Genomic DNA, 22,026 nt, shown 5'->3' with positions numbered 1-22,026 from the left:
TATACTGTATGTGTAATGCTGCTGCTTTACTGCTGGTACAAGTGTTACATTTTATACTGAGGCCTGTAATCATATTTAAATCATGACTAACAGGCCTTATTCATGTTTATACATAAGTTATTCATATTTAAATCATGAACGACAGGCCTGTATTTTTTTATAAGCAAACGGTTAGATAATAAAGGTGCAAGATATTTAAAAGTAGACCTGCTGATCAAGTTCACTCCGTAGCAACATTTCTCTGCCAAATTCGACACATTGTTAAGTGTAGCGTCTCATTGTTGGCCGAGACTCAATCCAGACTCGAAGCTGGTCATTCAGTTTGACTGAATAGGGTCCCTCAGTGTGGGGACAGGTGGTCTGATAGATAGATTTTGTACTCTTCTGTATTGTTGTTTCACCGCGGGGACCCCGTGCGACAGCGGGGATGTCGAATTGCACAATGTAGCACTGGTCTCAAGTCTGGTATCGGACAGCAGCAACACCAGACTGAACCAGATTAGGCAGGAACAGTCTTTTTATATGTGTCTGTGTATATAAACTGTATATACTGTATGTATGTTTTCTGGAGAGCTGACTTGCAGCAAACTGCCAGGACTCTGTGACTCTCCTGAAACACAAGGCAGGGCCTTTCATTTATTTATCACGACACAATGTCAACTTCATCTCACCCCCACACTCTCATATAAACTGTACTGTACATCTAGTACATGTATTTGAATATGAAACATGCATGACACTTGCATAACAAGGCGAGGGTTGAGTGAGGATTAGGAGCGCTTTTTGGTGGGTTTTTTCAGAGAAACTGTGGTTTTAGAGACTTGATATTTGTCTCATTATCAGCACCTTTAGAAGCTGGGTTTTTCAACCCCTCATGTCCTGTGACCACATTTTTGTGTCCAGGATATCAAACCCCTTACTTAGCTAAGCCTGTCAAGCTTTCTATCCTCACACAACTTCTCATTTCTACCTGATTGATATCGATTTTGCCAGGTGAAATGACATCTGTGTGTTTGCAGACTAACATCAACTATAGCTGCTAACTGAAGCTAAAGTTAGCTCCATGAGTTGTCTTAAAAAGGCTGTGTCCAACCTTTTAATGTTCCCAGCTTGATTTTAAAACAAGAATCTCATCAAAGGAGTCTTAAATTTGCAGTTGATGGTTGCAACAATGATATAATGCTAAAATAATTAATGTAGCCAACAAGTAGATAGAGGAACAGCATTGGTCTTCTTCTAAGAGGTATGATAAAGAAAAATGCAAGATCAGGCTTTTATTATCTATTTGGCTACTTGACTTAAATACTTGTTTGTACTACAGTATGTTCAGAGAGTAATGTAAGAAACAGGATCCTCCTCCTAAAGGCTAAACGATGTGTGTACCGCTGTCCCGGGTTATGTTGAAGTTATTGGAGTGTAAACTTCCCCAACTCTAATCAGAACTTTTGACCCCATAAACTAATGTGGTTTGTTAATTGTGTACTCGTCGGCCTGTTAGTTGGTTAGTTGGTTAGTTAGTTAGTTAGTTAGTTAGCTGGACTTGCCAATGATTGCAGCTTAGATAAAACACAATATTAACACCTTTCTTATGCTGCGTTCACATGGATTCAGACACCGGAAAACCAAACAAAAAGTCAGATGGAATCGGAGGACGGCAAAACAAAACACGCATGAAGATATTTACAAAAAGCATAGTAAAATATATTACATAGAATTATTGTATCCATTGCATTATTATATTTCATTATACCAGTATACAAAATATTATGCATGTGTGAGGGAGCTGAATAACAGTTGTACATTTTGTCGTTGAGGATAAAAGTTAAAATATTTGTACTTTTAACAGCAGTCATCACCGACTTCACCTGATTTTACCATCCTGCTCTCGTCCACTAAAGTGATGTCTGTCTGTTTACCGTCTGCCTGAATCCATGTGAACGCAGAATTGAGCTTTTGCTCCTGTTTTTGGTTTTTGAAAGGCTGGAAAAAAAACAAACCCTAAAGTCTTTACAAAGAGCATCACTCTCACTACAGCCACTTGCACATGGCTTCCACATGTGGAGCAATCCAAAGCTCAAAAGGCCTGACCGACCAAGCTATATAAGCTATACAAACTTCATGACTACCTTATTATTACGTAATTATTGTACAGTATAGATGTGACGGCCTGTAGATCTCCTCTTTGGTATGCATGCATTTGCCCTCAGGAAGAGGAAATGAACGCTGTTTGCATAGGAGCCCAGTGGACTATGTAGTCGTAACATATAGCGATGTGTTTGCAACGTGTGAAATCACTGTTCCTCTGAGGCTGTGTCAGTGTAGGAGTGACAATCAAAAGCATTTATTGTGTAGGAAACTAAAAGGCGGAAAAAAAAAACAGACCCTGTGCTACCGGTGGACATACAAGCTTTAATGAAGTAGGCTTACACCTCGCTGCCTCCCACCGCTCATCGTCACATTCGTGTCACTCTGCCAAGGCGGTACCATGTCAGCATGCCAGGCCGTGTGAACGCCCACGTAATCATCACACATGCAACATGAAAGTTGTTTACTGTACCTTATGATATTAACAAAGTGGTTTAATTGAATGCTCGTGATGAATATCCTGTTTAATTCTGATGTTTTTTATAGCATGCATTAAGTTTGCATGTATAGATTTTTTTCTAACAGAGATGCACCAGTGGGTTCAAAAAAAGAAAAGAAAAATTGTAATATGACATCTTTACTTGTTATTTCTGAGTATTTTAGATGACTTTTTTGCCTTAAAAATCTCACATTGTGCAATGCCTTCAGATGTTTCTTTTGACGACTGATTCTTCTTCTCTGTTTTTTTTTTGTTTTTTTTGGTACGCTCATGCACAGCCACTCATCACACTCATGTCAGCATTGTTCGCTCAGACCCAGTGGTTGAAGTGATGTGAATAAGAGGGAAAATAACCCGAACTGAATAAAAAAAACAAACAAGCGGGCTGTCTCGCTCTCAGCACGGGGGCAGAATCAGTCAGCTGGGAATGATGCTGTCCAGCCCCACGCAGCCGTGTTTAAAGCTAAAGCACATCTGTATTTGACATAAACTGAAACAAGTCATCTGCCCAAATTCATTAATCCAACTGTTATTATTCATCGACCCTCATTTTGGATCTCAAAAGAGTGATTAATGGCTTCTGCATGATGGTTTGTTGATACACTAAAGGACCAATCAAACAGGATTTGTCCATTGATACATAATATTTACTCAAAATCAGTTCTTATGGTGGTGATTTTGCAAGACAGCACAGGTTTTACTGTTCTAATAGGAAATATGGAAGCCACTGAAGACTGGTTTAATATGACTATTTCTGTAAGAATTGAAGTCTTTAAATAAATATTCATATCAAATGTTTTTTTGTTGTTGTTTTTGGTACCTTGCTGACTGCTCAGGACGGCACTACACTTCAGTAAAACTCATGTTATCTCAATCCACGGGGGTGATAACAGCATGAAATCTTTTTATAAACATACCCATAATGCTATAGTGTATCTGTAACATGCTCATCTGTATGGTGGGCTGCTGTGAAACACAAAAACATTTTCTTCTCCACGTTGGTGGCACCTGGCCTGCTTGACTGTGCCAGTAAAATCTGTTCTAGCAGAGCCAGAGCACTGGAATAGCTGTACTTCACACCATTACACCTTTAGAGTGAGCATCTACTGCAATCAGAGGCTGTAACAAGGTTGTCCCATTCCAGAAACTCCTACAAATGTGGCTCAGAAACACAGCCTGAATACTGAGGACAAAGTCAGCAGCCTTGGTACTTACAGTCAGTGAATGCCATGACAAGACCACACTAAAAGTATAAAGAATAGATATGTTAATGAGTCTCTCAATACTGCTTCAGTCCCAAGCTGATTAAATATGGAAATCTTTAAAAACAGCACACAAATATATATAGTTTCTTTTTTCTTTTTTTTTTTAAATGGTCACTAATTTCCAAAAACAGCTGGTGATTGTAGTTTTCAGCTAATGTTACTCATACAAGAGGAGTGGGTGCTCTAATGAGTATTTCTGTCGGCAGGATGGCGAATGTGGGATCTAGTCAAAATAAACTACAGCGTATGTGTTTATGGTAATGAGGCAGTGCAACAGTGTGACTCACTGGTGTATTTTTAATAGTTTAACAATGGAGGCCTATGGCACAGAGGAATAAAATATAACCAGGCTTTAAGATGCAGAAATAATACTTGTTAAATATTGCTGATCTAAAACGACCGAGCATGGTCAGCTACACTGGCGCTGAGTCAGCGTTCACTGATCAGGCGGTCGTTGACGTGGTTATGGCTTGTGTACCTCTTGATTTTATTTTATTTTGATCGTCAGTAAACATGATTTAGTAGCAATAACCAACATTAGCTAACGCAGTACCACAGCTTGCCTTTGTGTTGTGTTAGAGTCCACTCCACTGTTTGATCATGTTAGCTGCCTGGATGTGTGCTTCATCGCTGAGCAATAAAGCACACTGGAAATTTTAGGGGTTATTGCTGTTAACCTTGTACATTGTTAACCAGTCAGCCATCATGTGCTGGAGTTGAAATGTCTCACTTGTTCTTATACATCTTGGAGTTTACCCCAGTTTACCATACTACATTTACTATATTTCATCATGTCTCTGTTTTGAGACGTCCCCTTAAACTGTATCTTTAGTTTGAGGGAAGCTTTGTGGTTATGAATTCGGAAACATTTTAACCGAGTTTATAAAGATTTTCTCACTGCGGTGCAGGTACCAGATGTGCTCGGCCTGCTCGGGGTCCTGCATTCACAGATGACCCTTACAGCCAATCATGATGTCACAATGTTTGTCTTTTTGCTTCAATCTGGGACCATCATTTGTTATTTCAAATATAAATGCTTCTGTGTGGACATTCTCCATCATTATCTCAGTGAAACTAAATGTAAAAAACTAAACATTTTAATCTGATAAGTTGTAATAAAACAGAGTTTAACAGTAACATACTGTGAATCGTATTTTCACAGCCGTAATGATGAAATTCTTCATAGTAAGACTAACTTCAAACAAACAAGCAGAACATTTGGCACAAAGCGAATGCAATTTAAATATTGTCACATTAACTTGAACTCACGATATTTAATTAGATGTAAATCTCTTTCTCCACAATAAAAATTGGCTCATTTAAATGGGAGTCTGTGGCATGTACTCAGGGCATCCGTGCTCTGTCTGACACGCAGCCAATCATACTGTCACGATGTATAACGTCATCTGTAAATGCTGATGTGGCAGGCAGAGAACATCTGGTACCTACCTGGTGTTAAGCTAGTGGAAAAATAAGGATGGAAGGACACAGGAGTCTGTGGGAGCTACCTGACAAAATGGTCATTCATAAAAACTTTATGTTTGTCAAAGACCTTTAATCAATCAATCTCTACTTATATAGTGCCAATTGATATCGAGACACTTTTCATGTTCTTTAACTAAGAGAGATGAAATGATTCAAGAATTCAAATTTAAGGATTCAAGAACCGTGAATGAGCGAGCAGGAAAAACTTCTCTTCACCGGCCTTCTGTGTGAAGCCATGTTGGATGTGGGTGGGAGAGAGAGAGAGAGAACGATGATAACAATAACAAGTATATAATGATAATAAGAATATGACTAATAATGAACAGTATGACTAACAATGGATAATGACTAACAACAGTAATAGAAACGGTGGGAGTCGAGCAGGCCCACGAATGCAGCCGATCCGCAGCAGCGATCCGTAGGAGCCAGGAATACCTCGATCACGATCCGCCCTCACGCTTTCATATAAAGTTTGGTAATAGCGTCTAGATAACTATGCAGACTCAAACAGTGTCTTCACAACAACAACAACAACAACAACAACAACAAAACAGCTCAGCTCAAGCAGAGGACTACATCCACAGTAATGGAGGAGGAGGAGCACGTAAACGCTGTTTTGTGCAGTACTTAGCAGACAGCTCTCAGGCCCTCTGAAGAAGTCTTGAATCTTAATATTTTTATTCAATTAAATCTTCATTATGCGCCCAGTAGTGTACTCCACTGGTTGGTGCCTTTAGGCTGATTTGAATAACAGGGGGCTCACAAAAACAAGTCTGTTTGGTGAAACATCATTTAATTACCTCTGTTCTGCATCAACATCTCCAACTTTGTAGCTCTGAAATCTCACTGTTTTAGGAACTAATAAAAACAGGTCTGTATTCAGGCTCCCACGGATGCTCCAGTTTAACCGAAAGGTTTTGAAAGGGGTTTGGGTTTATGATGTTTTCGCATGACTGCCTGCAGTCAGAGGTTGTAGTGCTGTCATATACTGAGAGGTTTCCCACTCTCATGGAGCCATCTGGAGTTTACGGTTGACGGCTTCCTCAGAGCCCTTTTACTTTTTACATTATATGACACCGACACTCTTTGTATGATCACATCCCTGCTTATTTATTTACCGCGTGGAGCATCAAGAGAGTCAGAAATGCCAGTATATGGCTTTTCTAGAGCAGAGGGAACATAACTTACCCTCTGCTTCATGGTGCAGGAAATCACATCCAAATTTTACAATCCATTTATAAGAATATCTCATGTGAATCTTTATGTGCTATACAGTTTATTCATTCAGTGGTTTATCAGTGTATTAGCCTCCTGTCATTAGAAATGCACAGTCAAATGTTTGTCTATTAATTTTGAGGCACTTCTGCTTTATTATCTGGCACAGATGTTGCTCTCTTTCAGAATAGCAACAAACAATTGGTAGAAGCTGCTGGGAAGTGATCTGACATGCTAAGAACGTGGGCTGCTTTGTAACAAGTGACAGTGTGCTAATTACAGCCGGTAGACTTTTCTCTCTTCCTCGTTGCAGTCCTGTCCAAGGCTTTAATGAGCCCTCATCACTATCTGCTCTGTATGTTTATCTGCATATGACTTTTAACTTCATGTTATTGTGGACGCCTCCCACTTCAAGCTATAATCAGAAACTTTAATTGGCACTCATGCGCCCCTCCCCCCCCCCCTCCCTCCACATACAGGGACACCAAAAGAACGGTATGTTAATGTTACATCACACAATTACAACCAAAATGAGATACTACAGAGAGTGGAGATCTGTGGGGTTATCATATGACTATGGAACATCTGTCATAAAAAAAATACACTTCGATAAATAAAATTGTGCTCTTCCTTGTTAAGAAAGTAAAAGAAACAAGTTATTTGCGTATAAGAGGCCACCTCACATTAAAAGACAGAAAGAATGTTAGTTCTGTAGAAAAGATATCCTATAAAAATGGGTTTTGAGACAGGATTTAATAGGCAGTGCTGAGCTGGGCTGTAGGACACTGAGGGGTCACCACGCCATGTGATGTGTGATTAATAGTATTTTTTCATGATTTCTTAAGACAATTGATAGCCAGTGAAGTGTGAAAAGACCTTTTTCTGGTTAGTAGGCTGCTGAACTTTGAACAGTTCAGTAACTTTTCAGACCAGTAAACTAGGCATCACAACAATACCTCCAACAATAATGATAATGAGAAGAATTCTACCTTTGACAATATAAAATTACTTTGTTTTGTTGACAGTTGACATCATTTATCTAATTTTTTTATAACTTCCACTACTCCACAGTTGATAAAACACGAGTGGACTACCGATGAACAGGGTTCGAGCAAGTTATGGCACATGCAATATTTTACATCGCCTAAGCAGCCATGCAGTGAAGCCCAGTTGCTAAAAGTAGTAGGCTTGACGGAGATACAACTCTGCATCATCTGCATGGTTACAACCACAGCATTGAAAGAGATGTGGTAGAGGCCGGCAGGTTAGGGCACCAGTAGGGCACCATTTAGAAAAGGTATCAAATTAAAAGTACTATTGGTATCAGTATCACTTTAGGGGACTTGTATAAAAAGTTTATCCACCCGGAGCTTTTTTGAGGTAAACTCACCATCCGAAACGTCTTCTGAAAAGTTATTTCCTGCATGTAACTTTGTAAAACCACAATTTTTACAAAGTGTAAAGTGTTTTTATAGTTTATAATTTTTTACATGTGAAGGAAATCTTGGTGGATGCCGGTAGCTCAGACTCTGGAGAACTTGATATCTTACACAGTAATGTTTGTTGATCAGCAGCAAAAGGTTGCTTCCTGTGATCGGCCTTTTTGACCCCACTAAGTGACTCCGTCCCTAAAAGTGGTCATTCTACCTTCTACATTAGGCTTTCTGAGAACTAAGAACAACGTGATGGATAGTATCAACCAATAGTAACACAAGCAGTAAAAAGTAAAACCAAATCTATGTGATGAAACTATTTGTATTTGTGAAGTGATTTGATGCTTTCCATCTTTCTCACGTGGGGATTCTTGAATCCTTAATTTTGAATTCCTCAATCGTTGTGTCTCTCTCTTAATTAAAGAGTTTGATCTAGACCTGCTCTTTGTGGAAAGCGTCCTGAGATACCACTGTTATGAACTAGCGCTATATAAATATTGATTGAATGATTGATTTATTTTACTATGACTCACAACTTGAACTAAATGAAGTCGGAAACGATCTTTTAGAGATCTAGATTCTCATAAAGTAGATTAATAATTTTCTTAAATAGCTCCATCAGCGCCCGCTTCATCTTATCTGACACAAAAAAAGTACTTTTTAATAAGAACCTCAAGGGGAATCACACGTCTTAGTGTTTCTCACTACGGGGACCACCTGCGCTGAGCACTGAGACGCTGAAGCAATAAAGCAGAGTTGAACAAGCTCTGCATGAATCTAATATCACTTTAGCCGACATGGGCAGCTTTTTGAGTCTCCAAGCTGCCGTTTCTGCCAGTTTTATTTCCCTCGCTGCCCCTTATAAGCTCATCATCTGCGAGATGCCTGCACGCTGAAGTATGTGGTGATGAGTAATGGAATAAAGAATAGTGTGTAAAATTTTTGATGACATGCACCTCAAAAAAAAGGCCCGCAGCCAGCACACGACCATACACCAACCCTACGGAAGGCAGCGTCTGTCCACTCCACTCAGAAGGGACAGGGATAGAAATGTCCTGGCAAGTCGAAGGATGAATATGAAGCATTTCTCCTGCTATTCTTAGACTTGGATGGAGTGCTGTTGCTAAATATAACCAGATCGTTTCGTGCCTGCCATTCTATTTTTACAGAAGCTGAGGCCTTCCTGGGCTGCTGTGGTCTTTTCTTAGACTATTATGTAATAAATACATCTGAAGGCGTGATGCAATAATGCAGAGTCAGACCTAGAGTGAAGTATTCCACCATCCAATCAAGACAGAGGAAGGGTCACAGAAGATAAAAACGATAAGAGTCATTTATTAAAGGTTTTGATGCTGGATGTGTTGTAAGGATTTCTGTGCAGCAGCGTTGGCTGTCTGTGCAAAGACAAGACTAATATGCGCAGCAATCTTGACAGAGTTAAACAGCCCAAAGGACAGTTTGTCAGCTCGCTGTTAGCTCGGATGGATGACGGGGAGGGAAAGGTAATGAGTTAGTCTCCGGGGAGAAATGTCATCTTGAGTATGCAGAAGTAACAGCATTAAAGAGAAAAAAAATCGCTGATTTTCAGCATTGAAATGTGTGCCCTGGGACAGCTCACATTCACCGCTCATGTTCATATAGTGAGAGGGAAGCCAGCAGAGCATCTCCAGTCTCTGCATCTGTGGTGTCACACAGATGTACGACTCCATCAAGACTCAATTGGCGAAAATGGAGAATGTAAATGTGACAGCGCCGTGGAGGATTTTCTAGAGATGTGGCTCTGTTTCAGAACTTATATAACCTTTATACAGATCAGTGTAAACGCATGAATGAATATTTTTAACAAAGTCAAAGTGAATGGGAAATACTGTCAGCAAAGCAGCATGATGAAAAGCACAAATCGGATTTTCTGTTTTTTACGTTCAATGGAGGTTTGCTGATGTTTTTACAAATACTTTAAAGGAACAGTGGGAAGGATTCAGTGGCATCCAGCGGTGGCCGAAGCTGAATATTAACAGTGATCCTCCTCGCAGAATGCTCCTCCTCTTCTTTGTTCTTCTTTGTCTTCCATCTGGTGCATTTTGCACCACCAAAACCAAGCTGCAACTTTATCGTAAAAATGCAAAAGGCCCTTGTTTGTCCATTCTGGGCTACTGTAGGAACGTGGCGATGTAACATGGTGGACCCACTCCCACTGTAGATGTAAAGGGCTCATTGTAAGATAATGACTCCTAGTTTTACATGTTTGTACATTACTGAAAACATAGAATACTACATCCCATTTTTATAACAGATCTCCCTAAATCCTACACACTGAATCTTTAAGCAGTCACTTTACTTCTTGAATTGAATAATATTCAATTAACATTATAAATTAATACAAATTAATCAATGTCATGTGAAAAAAGTCATTAGTAGAGTTCTGCCAAGGTTTAAAACCAAAACCTGAGCCCAGTCCGTGCCCTCTCCTTTGAGACATGGCTGCATTTTTGTTATTTTATCTTCACAGTCAAAGTTATACGTTCGCTTCAGAAAGGCCTTTTTCACAAATAAGCAACTGGCAACAGCAATTGATCAACACAGGTGGTCCAACAGAGCAAAGCAGATAAACCACAGCTTTAGTGATAATACACACTTTGTAGTCAACCACCAGCATGATACCACCGCCACTAGCTGCGTCTACATTGATCCCAACATTGCACTGATTATCGGAACAATAACCCAATCAGAATATCGGAAGAGACGGACATGATCGGAAGTAGTTGGGCTCAGAGGGTATAAACCTTTGATAATCAGTTCAGTAGGACAATATTAGTAATAACACTTATTCTGATTTCTGATTTCTCTCTGAGTGGAATAAATGGATTCCATGTGGGGGGAACGGTGACGTCTTCTTCTTCTGTGATATTTCTGCAGATTAGACGCTTCACAGCGGGGGGTGCCAATTTGCACATGTCAAAAGGTTATCTTCTGATTAAATGCTTCGGGGCACATAAACTCATATCATATCGGATCACTTAATTCATCATCCATGTTAACAGTGAAGTGGGAAACTCTGATTGGGATGATTTCAGCTGGATTGAAGAAATATTGTCCATGTAACCGCAGCGACTGATACAATGTGTAAACTATAGAAACAGTCATCTTTTTCTTTGTCAGCTATGTAAAATATCAATCCCACAGAATAAAAATCATCTTTCTTGCCTCCACAACATCAACCAGTATTTAGTATTCAATACAAGAGGCTGGGAGACCATCGAAATAGATCAGAAAGTTCAGCTGAATGTCACTGTGCATTTTAATTCAGAGGTCTGACTCTTACTTTTTGCACACTTTCTCACTCTGCTCTCATTATGTCTCCTTCACACCCGCTGTTAAAAGTTATTCTGTTGATGAAGCAGGATGAGAGAAAGTTGGTACATCACACAATTCAATTACTGGACATCACAGGCTGATACTCAAGAGTGTAATCGAATCAGAGGCAAGATTTTCTCCTCACAAAAGAAAGTCACAGCTGACCGACGTCTCCTTTCCTCTGTCACCTGACCAGATGGAGGAATCACATGAGTGAGACGTGCTCAGGTGACCAACATACAACTCCCATCGCACACACTGGAATAAAAAATGGCTGCAAAGTCATATTTTCTCTCTCTCATTGACAGAAAACTGAAAAGACTGATAGTTGCTGTGGCCAGTGCTCTGTAATATCTAAGCAGATGCTATGTGCAAAATGAGATGAACAAGTGAGCAATAAATGATTAATGGTCAATTTACTGGTGGGCCTCTGAAATATTGAGAGAGAGCTCAGCCATGAAATGCAATGTAAATGGATCTATTTATAGTGTAGCAGAGGAAGTCATGTGGAACAAGATCGTCAGGGGTGCCTTGTTCGTATAGCTTTTAGAGGCAAATGACAGGGGAGAAAAGAGGGGAAAACACACACACACTACACCCACATTTGCATGTAAAGCCACTTTTTATGTGGACATTAAACTTTTAGACACACACAGCAGGAATAGCAATAAATAATTTCCACATTGAGAAAGATGGAAAGCCCCAGCTCAACTCCCACAACCCCTGTCGACTCCCATGCTTATTAAACCCACCCACCCCGCTTCACCCCTCCCCTCCCACTTTGTCTCACGGGATTGTTTGGAAGTGAAAAGGGAGGGAAGTGACATGTTAAAACCTCTTTTTATTAATTCTGAGAGGAGGGAGGGTTTGGCGGGGTGTCACAGCAGCTGATGGGAGCGGGGGAGGCCGTGCAATGCACATGCTGATATCAACCGGCGGATATCGGGATGAATAACTTAACACAAAACCCCAAATCCTCCGCTGACAGAAATGAAATATGAAAATGAAATTGTGTTTGCACCAGCGGGGGAAGGCAGACAGATGACTGTAGCACAGGTTCTCTTCCCTCTGCATTTTATTTCATTATCAAATATCAGGAGTTGGTGCAGTGGTCACTTGTTTGCAACATGCTTAATGAATGTAATACATGTAATACTATACAGGTTTTCAAGTATATTAAATATATAAATGAAAGAATATGATGTAATAGCACTGCAACTAACACATTTTCATTATTGATTAATCTGCCAGTTATTTTCTTATTTTGTGTTTGAAATGTGTGAAAATAGTGAACAAACATTAAAAAAATATCTTTTTCAATCACTGGTACTCACCAACTTTAATAATGGCACTGATCGAGACAAAGAAACCTCTCTGGTTGATCAATAATTCAGGATTCAGGGTAATTCCAGCCTGCTTAATGTGGTGTCACCCACTGTGGCCATGAATGGGGCGTCATATTGAGGTCTGGTGTAGAAGTTTGGTAGTGCGCTGCCATCTATTGGCCACTGTGCCCTCATGCAAGTGGTTGTGGATCCTTTAGGGCGATTTAGTCCTTTAACATGAGAAGGTTCGTGGACACGTGAACATTTACAACCACAGGTGTTAATAACAGCCTCCACTCTCCTGGTTTCAGGCTTTACTCCACATTTTGGCTGCAGAGGTTTGAGGTTGGTTATTGATGCTTTGCCTTAAGTCCTGGAGCATGGTCAGTGTTCCCGTTCATCCCAAAGGGCCGAGGTCAGCTCTCTGTGCAGCTCAGTCAAGTTCTTCCACAGCTGTTACGTCCCAAAGGTGGTCCAGGGGAAAAGAAGAGTAACAATAGATTAAACCAAGAAAGGACAGGAAACTGGAACATCAAACAAGCCAAGTCAAAAATAACACTTAACAAAAAGGGACACAAACAGAAAATGAGTTTGACTAACAAACACCAAAGTTAAATTAAACAAACGTTGTCATGTCAGAACAGAGAAAGGTCTTGGATCAAGTTATATTTATATTCTGTCTCTATCTAGAATTATCTGGTATTTAGAAACATTTATCTTACATTAATGGGACATTTGATATACTTAATACCTAAAAAGTCTATTCCTATTCCTGACCTGGGGACTGGGACTCCTGTAGGGGTCAATCTGAGGGGTCGCAGTGTGATTTAGAAAGAAGATAAAATATAGTAAATAAGTTATTAAGTTGTATTTATTTGTTCCGTCTCTTGTCTCTTTGCTTTTAACTCGAGAGTTTTACTTCAGGAGAGTAAAAACTATTAAAACTAAAAGGGCACTTGAGAGCCTCTACCAGATCCACTATTTATTTCTTGCTCGTGGGTCCAAAATTTATTGGATTCCTCTTTGGCCCATATTAAACTCTTCCACCAAGTTTCATGAAACTCGTGACAGCAGTTTTTCTGAAATCCTGCTCACGAACAGGCAAATGGACAGTGAATACATAACAATCCTGGGTGGAGGTAATTAGACAATGTGTTAATGAAGCAGCACTGTTTCATTAAACTGCTCACACGTCGTAGACACATGTGACAAACTGTGATGAGTTCACATGATATCATATCACCACGCCCAGACAGTTTCTAGTGTAACAGAGTGTAATCCAGAGACGTATCACCCACACACACTTTTAATATGTTTAACATGTGTGAATTTTTAGTGGTTTAAATCCACTGACATCTCTACTTCCTTTACCACAAACTGTGACTACAGTGTGTGTAGTTAGGTTTCAGTTTATTGTAGCAGAGTAACTAGTTCACAAAAGTGAGAGAAACATCAGGGGAAAGTCCCACTATCTGCAGCTGAGCGCTGGACAAATAAAAAAACTGAATCAGCAGGACTGACGCTCAAAATAACTTCTTTCCAGACAGGTGAGCTGTGTGATTATCAGAGCAGTGAGGTAAGTCTCCTGTTTGGGAACGGCCCACCTGTCAGCAGAGGAGATTAGGAGGCTAGAAAAACTGATGCAGGACACATTTGTGTTCCCTGAAACAGTCCGAGGACGAACAGACAAGATGAGAGGGCTCTGGCTGCTGCTGGTGCTCGTGGCTGCGGCCAAAGCTGAGAGGGTCTTCACCGGGTAAGTTAAACCGTGCACACTGCAAGAGGAGGTATCTGCTGTGGTCTTTAGCGAAGGTGGAAGAGGCACTCAGATATTGTACTTAAGTAAAAGCAGCAATACAACAGTGTACAAATACTCTGTTACAGGTTAAAGCCCCAAACTACAAAACCATCAACATCAAAATATTCTTAAACATCCTAATACACCAAAATTAAAAGTATCAGAAGTAAAAGTAAGTATAGTAAAGTACAATACTTGTGTAAATCTACTTACTTTCCATTATTTTTTTTAGCCTTCACATTGATTAACTTTGTGTCGTGAACATTTTCAAAAACTTTTTCATCAAATGTTCCTGAAAACGTATTTTCTGTGGCCAGTGACATTCAGCCGCTGGGTTCAGTGCTTTACTCTGCAGACTGTTTTTGAAATCAAATAATTTCCCTGGAATAAGAGAGGAGAGCTTTCTTATTCATCTCAAGAATACCAATATGTCATTGGTCTGATAAAGGGCACTCCAATCAACATTTGTGGCACCTCACAACCAAATAAATAACTATCATCCCTGAATAAATGTCATTTTGACATTAAAATTTCAAGCAAGCACTTTCAGAGTCCATTAACTCAGTCTGCCATTTAGCTTAGAAAAGAAAATGCAGTCTCTCTTATTAAATAAGAGTATTTAGAGATTTGATTAGAGGGGTTTTACTCCCTCACATGCCTTATATTCAGCATGTCAAATAACCGTCCAAGTGGAAAAGTACATTGGTATTCAGTGGGCAGAACATGGCAGGGCTTTATGTTTAGAGAAAGATTAAATCATCATCACAGCCGTATTAAGGAGAATGGAGAAGCTGGTACTGACTGTTCTGTACGATTAATTGCTTGTTTAATTGGTAAACAATGAGTTAAATCGTCCTATAACGCTGAACTCAGCGTTCACTAGATTTCCATGAATTAGAGCTGTGTGAATTATGATAATATAGAAATGAGATGTTCAAAAATGGAAATGAATTTCCTCCAGAGATCAGGTCTTCAGGGTCAATGTGCAGTCTGAGGAACAGCTCCGACTCCTGCAGGCTCTGGAGACTCAAGAGGAGTGGGAGGTACACACACACACACACACACACACACACACACAGCTGCTTGTACCAGACACTTTCTCATGAACCTCCAACAAGTACAAAAGTCAAATCAAGTTCAACTTGATAATGATAGTAATCATAATAATCCACTTGAGATTTTGTTCTTATTAAAGGTTAACAGAGATAATCCTCCTGCACTAAAACTCTAGACATCAGTCTTTTGAGATTAACACGTTTTGCTGCTCCACAAAGATGTAAGTAAATGAAGATGCAGCAAATAAGAGCAATAAATAAATGTCTTGAGTAGATTTTACTGCAACAGACTGTAATTTTACAGTTGCAGTTGTGGCTCAGAGGTAGAGTGGGTCGTCCACCAACTGGAAAGTTGGTGGTTTGATCCCCGGCTAAAAACAATGTGGGTGTTATCATCGTTGATCATAATAATAATCAGCAACAGTCAATGGTAGTTGGACAAAGCAGGTCCCAGTGACCTTAGGATATGTACAGACACAGAGGTGGTTAAGATGTCAGTAATGCACTATGGTTGACTGTCTTTATAAGTTAATGGGAGCCAATGGAGGGCACTTATTTCAGGATGCAACATTGTGAAATTAGTGACCATCCTGCTCAGTACTCAGTGACTATTACTACCCAGAGCCACTGAGTTATTGCTAGACCAGGTAAAAACTATTGCAGACTCGTGTTCCTCACACAGATGAATTCAGCAGCTTGAAAAACTTTTTATTCTAATAATAACTGGCTACACCGTCAAAAACCGTCTGAGTTCAGAGACTACAACAGATAAGCATATAAACCATACGTACATAATGGCTGCACCAGTACTTCTTCTCAGTGTTATCAGTCTTCAGGTTTTCCCGTCCGGTCTGTGATTGTTATTGTCTGTCTGATCCCAGCTGGACTTCTGGCTCCACCCGGTCTCCACCGAGCTCCCCGTCGACATCCGAGTGCCCCGCTCCAGTTTGACCTTTGTGACGGAGTACCTCCACGCTCACAGCATCCCTCACTCCGTCATTATAAACAACCTCCAGGTGTGTAATCCTCCAGAGAGTCTAACTGATTGAGGGTAAACTCCTTCTACATAATCTGATCTACGGTCTTGTGGAGTTTCTCGGATTATGGTGTCGCGGGTATTAATTTGATTTTGAGAGTGAGATGAGGACAGTGCTGTGTTTCAGCTGTCTTGCGTGCCAAACACAGGAGCTTCTCGATGAGGAGAAAGCTGAGATGGAGGAGAACCAGATGATGGAGCGCAGCAGCAGGAGCTTCAACTTTGGAGCTTATCATCGCCTGGAGACAGTAGGCTGTTCATGCAAACACACAAGACCTTATTATGACTTAAGTTAAAAAACGTCACTTTGGTCAGTTACCACACATTTTTTTACTAGATTTACTAGATGAAGCTCACACACAGACACATTTACTAGATGAGTATTTGAATATCAAATTTAATTGTTATATTTTATGCTGATATTAATGCCAGATCCCTGAGGTAACCCGTGTGGAACACATGTTTCCAATTAGACAAACTCAAGGATGTATTTGGTTTATCTAAGTATTGTTTTTTTAAGTGCAATGAAAATAACATGTTTGTGTTTTACAAAGATAGAAAGATAGACAGACAGATAGATAGATAGATAGATAGATAGATAGATAGATAGATAGATAGATAGATAGATAGATAGATAGATAGATAGATAGATAGATAGATAGATAGACAGACAGACAGACAGATAGATAGATGTATTGTAACACTGTACTCGTATCCCTCACAGATCTACAGCTGGATGGACACTCTGGTGGCTCAGCACCCTAAGCTGGTCACCAAAGTGGAAATTGGGAGATCATATGAGAACAGGCCCATGTATGTGCTCAAGGTAGGACAAACCTCATACAGGACACCAGCAGTACATGTGTTGGTACCTGCCTGCGCTGTTGTGCCTGAGTTTGTTGTGTGTGTGAGAATTAGATTTTTCTAAATGTACAGCACAGGTTCATCAGTTTATTACATTAACAGCTTGAGCCCCATTGCAGCAGCCCCCTTAAATCCCCTCTTCAATGGTACTTTTAAAGGATAAAAACCTTTTGTCTACACTGTTTTTCTCACTCTGTTGACTCTATGTGTAGTTCAGCACTGGGGGAAACAAGCGTCCTGCTATCTGGATTGACACAGGTATCCACTCCAGAGAATGGGTGTCTCAGGCTACCGGAGTGTGGACGGCCAACAAGGTACGACATGTCAACCAGATGAAGTCACTCGATAGATTGAATAGAGGAAAAAAGTGCCCTTGAAAGTCTTAGTATCATAAATAAAGCTGATGAGGTCACTTTGGGCCTCCACTTCTTTTGTTGCAGACATTGTTAACTGTGGATAAAACTGTCACCTTTACTGCATGAAATATGTGAAAGGTCTCTTTCTTTTCTCGAGAAAATCTCTTCTACAAAATCAGTGCCTTGTGTTCTTGCTCAGATTGCCACTGATTATGGTACCGACGCCTCCCTGACCTCCCTTCTGAACACCATGGACATTTACATGCTGCTCTTGGCCAACCCTGACGGCTACGCTTACACCCACTCTAACGTACGTCACAGAGACAAGTAAAACCCACCACTGATCCCAGATAAGATGTTCATGCTTGTAGTTATGTGCATTTTGCCTGAAACACAGTGTTTGAGTGACTGAACCTGTGTGACGTACAGGACCGTATGTGGCGAAAGACCCGCTCCGAGAACTCAGGCTCCTGGTGCCGTGGAGTCGATCCCAACAGGAACTGGGATGCAGGCTTTGGTGGTCAGTATAGGAAAGACAGTAAATGACTTTGTTTTGCACTGAACGACAACGGGGGGACAACTTTGTCTGGAAACATCTGTCTTTTGCACATAGAGGTGTAGAAATTACCTGCCTCAGTAATCAGTAATCGATTAATCTTTCTTTTCTTTAAAACAATGTCCAAATTCTCTGATTCTAGCTTCTGAAATATTAAGACTTCCTGTTGTCTTTACTCCTCAGTACCAGTAAGCTGATATTATATTATATTATATTATATTATATTATATTATATTATATTATATTATATTATATTATATCATATTATATTATATTATATTATATTATATTATATTATATTATATTATATAATATTATATTATATTATATTATATTATATTTAAGTGGTTTAATGTCTATAAGCTTTTCTTTTTCCTTTTTTAAATACAAGAATATAGATTGAAAATGGGTATGATGACAAATTAATTTGTTGAAAAATATTATTATATAATCATTTCCAGTGATTTGAGTAGTTTTATTTCTTCATAGTCTGAAGTTTATTAGCTAATGCAGTTTAACACAAGAGCTCTAAAGGATCTCGTCTCTGTTTAAGTAATGAAATGACAAAATGACTTTACAGTAATTTGGGAGGCTGCAGTTTGTAGTACAGTTTAAATGTAATGCGTTATCCTGAGGAATGTCTTCAATATTTTATTCACCCCATGCTCAGAATAGAAGAGGCTGGAATATTAGAAATACCTTTATTATCAACACTACAGACTACAGACTGCTAAAGTTCTCATTGTTGAAATACATTAATTGTAGCTAGTTTAGGCCTACTTAATAAACGGTCAGCTCCTACATTTTGCTGTATGTAAATATATGTTGTATTATGATGCCCATCGTGTTTTCATTTCAGGCCCCGGTGCCAGTAAGAACCCCTGCTCTGATTCCTACCACGGCCCTTCGGCTCACTCCGAGATTGAGGTGAAGAACGTGGTGAACCTGATCAGGAACCACGGCAACTTCAAGTCCTTCATCTCTGTCCACGCCTACTCCCAGCTGCTCATGTACCCCTACGGCTCTTCCTGCAAGGACGTGCCCCATCAGCCCGAGCTGGTAAGGAAGAAAGAACAGTGAAGAAAATTGTGAAGAATCCCGAAGCAAATTAAATCCGGCTCTGTGAATGCAAAGTCGTTCACACACAGGAGAGTCAAATCAGCGAAGCAGCTAAATGTTCTCTTTATAAATGCCTGTGCTCTCAGGAGGACCAAAGATTCAGGTATTACAACCTGATCCTTCAATAACTTTAATGATTAAAAAAAAGCAATATCCTGCTCTCCGACTGCAGACTACTTTACAACTTTTATGGTGCAGTTTTTTTCTCATCTAATTAAAGTTTCATAGCTGAAAATGCAAATGATGTGCTCCAGGACTGAAGAATTGACCAATTATGAACTCATCACAGCTGCATTTGAAAAGTTATCTCCCTTAACTCAGCGAGGAATCGTCTTTCACGGCAAAACTGCTTCAACATTATACAAGAATGGTGCACATTAACACTGACAAAGCTCCTAAAGGGCCAACAGTCCAGCTCTTACTCATATGAAACTACGCCGGCTGAGACGAGTGTGTGGTTTGTGGATATATGAATAAAATTATCTTGACTTGTAGCTCCACAAGAGGGTGTGTAGGGCCTTCAGAGCTGTAGTCTCACCACAACCTTTCTCTATAGTTTTCAATTGGAAACTATCATACAAGGTTTCCGCAGTCATGGAAAGCCTGGAAAAGTCATGGAATTTCAAAATCTCATTTTTGAAACCTGGACAAGTCATCATCGTCAAAAGTAATCTATTGTGTCCTTGTCGTCGTTCCCTTTAGGACTCCGTTGGCAGAGCAGCAGTGCAGAAACTCACTTCCCTCTATGGTACGAGATACAAGGTTGGAAGCATCTGCAAGATCATCTGTGAGTAACTTTTATTCCTTTTTGTCCAGCGCCTCAGATTTAAAATCACCTCAAAGCTGCTCACATGACAAACTGCTGAAATGTGTATACATGTGTGTGTGTATAGGTGTGTACTGTAAACCTAGAGATAATCAGAACGTTTTAGGATTTAGAAACATTTACAAACATCAGACGTTCTGACAAATCTTTTTTAAATCTTGTTTTTAAATGTCTCTGAATCTTGAAACCATCTAATTATTTTCTGAACATGTGAAGATGTTAATGTGGGCTCAAAGTTTTGGACCACACAGAAATGTCTGTATATGTGTCTGTATAAATATCATCGTCTTTATTTTTAAATGTGACGTTTTATTCTATTCTCATTTTAAGTATTTTTTACATTTGCTTATATATTTTCTGTGTTCTGTATTGTGTAATAACAATAAAGCTGAACCTTGAACTTAAATAATGATAAACTGATATACAATACTACTAGATGTGATGGGCTGTGCAATAACTGAATACATTTTAAAAAAAGAAATGTTAATTGTAATTCCCCTCCAGTTCCAGTAATATTAGTACTATTACTAATACTAGCTACTAGTACCAGTACATTAGACAATATTGGCTTATTATTGTAGATTTATTGGTGTCTGTGTGTTTGTGGGTCGACGCCGCCTCCATCATGTCCTCCCCTCTTCCCCTCCTCTCAGATCAAGCCAGTGGCGGCAGCATCGACTGGTCTTACAACCTGGGCATCAAATACTCCTTCGCCTTCGAGCTGAGAGACACGGGTCGCTATGGTTTCATCCTGCCAGCCAATCAGATCATCCCCACCGCCTCCGAGACCTGGCTGGCCCTGAAACACATCATGGAGTACGTCCAAGACCATCCTTATTGATCCTTATTTACCAATAAAGTTATTGATGCCCTGTTTGTCTGTGTTTTATTTCTCTCTCCTCAAGCCAGCCGCAGTTTTATTTACTTAACAGTTAGTTTTAATTCAGATATTAAACCACTACTGTACGACTTGACTTTTAAGTATTAAATAAACTAATATACTTCTAGTGTTGAGACTTAGTCTGTCCTTGAAACAGACCTGGACCTAAACTTGATATTCCACATTTAGATTCAGGGCTCGACTTGAGATTTGGATGTAAATATTTAAGTCTGATTGATACACAGTGGTAGAAAAGTACATTTAACTCAAGTACTGTACTTCCATACAGATTTGAAGTATTTGTATTACATTTTTTTTATTACTTTCGCGTCATACTACATACATACTACATACAATATCAAATACAGTCAATTAACAAATTAGGATATTATCGTATCAATAAGGATCTATTGGTCACCAGGGTATACAAAGCAATTTAGAATGTAAAAAATATATTGAAAAAAGTCAAATAAGCTCCAGCTGCAACATTAAAGCTGTGACTACATTCATGCACCAATTATAATAATTTGATAATAAAACGTCTTATTATACATAATAAGTACTTTTACTTTTAGTACTGAAGTATATTTTGGTGATAATTGCAGACTTTTATTTTTCAGGACATAAAAAAGATGTAGTTTTGACCCTTGATTTTCACATAATCTAAATTATATTTATCTTTTTCTTATTTTTGTGCTTTTTATTAATTCACTGCTTTAGTCTGGTCCAATCTACACATGTTCATATAGTTCAGTTTTTACATGCTGCAGCATTTCTTCATATGTTTCTGGTTTTGGATGAAACTTTTCAGTTTTTCTCTGTTACAGATGTTCATTTTATGTATTTACTAAATTTAAAAATCAATAGTAGAAGCG

The 22,026-nt window shown here is 39.4% G+C and overlaps 1 protein-coding gene across 1 annotated transcript; it reads left to right on the top strand.

Moving 5' to 3' along the window:
• The first annotated feature begins 14,286 nt into the window (after positions 1 to 14,286).
• cpa4 (carboxypeptidase A4) lies at positions 14,287 to 21,116 on the top strand. Its single transcript, XM_070830252.1, has 11 exons — positions 14,287 to 14,417; positions 15,421 to 15,502; positions 16,396 to 16,530; positions 16,700 to 16,798; positions 17,275 to 17,376; positions 17,627 to 17,728; positions 17,970 to 18,080; positions 18,200 to 18,290; positions 19,186 to 19,385; positions 20,148 to 20,232; positions 20,925 to 21,116. The coding sequence occupies exons 1-11, from the start codon at positions 14,302 to 14,304 to the stop codon at positions 21,110 to 21,112; spliced, it is 1,311 nt and encodes a 436-aa protein (XP_070686353.1). The 5' UTR covers positions 14,287 to 14,301; the 3' UTR covers positions 21,113 to 21,116.
• The last annotated feature ends 910 nt before the right edge of the window (positions 21,117 to 22,026 follow it).

The sequence above is a fragment of the Pempheris klunzingeri genome, chromosome 5 (genome assembly GCF_042242105.1).
Source record: "Pempheris klunzingeri isolate RE-2024b chromosome 5, fPemKlu1.hap1, whole genome shotgun sequence".
In the NCBI taxonomy this organism is placed as follows: Eukaryota; Metazoa; Chordata; class Actinopteri; order Acropomatiformes; family Pempheridae; genus Pempheris; species Pempheris klunzingeri.
Note: the sequence above shows the minus strand (reverse complement) of the source record. Positions and strands in the feature narration are given on the sequence as shown.

Excerpts from the sequence above, each read along its gene's own strand:
- cpa4 (XM_070830252.1), top strand. The coding sequence starts at position 14,302 with ATGCAGGACACATTTGTGTTCCCTGAAACAGTCCGAGGACGAACAGAC. Across the intron at positions 16,531-16,699 it reads TCATTATAAACAACCTCCAG|GAGCTTCTCGATGAGGAGAA; the intron begins GTGTGTAATCCT and ends TGCCAAACACAG. Across the intron at positions 19,386-20,147 it reads TGCCCCATCAGCCCGAGCTG|GACTCCGTTGGCAGAGCAGC; the intron begins GTAAGGAAGAAA and ends CGTTCCCTTTAG.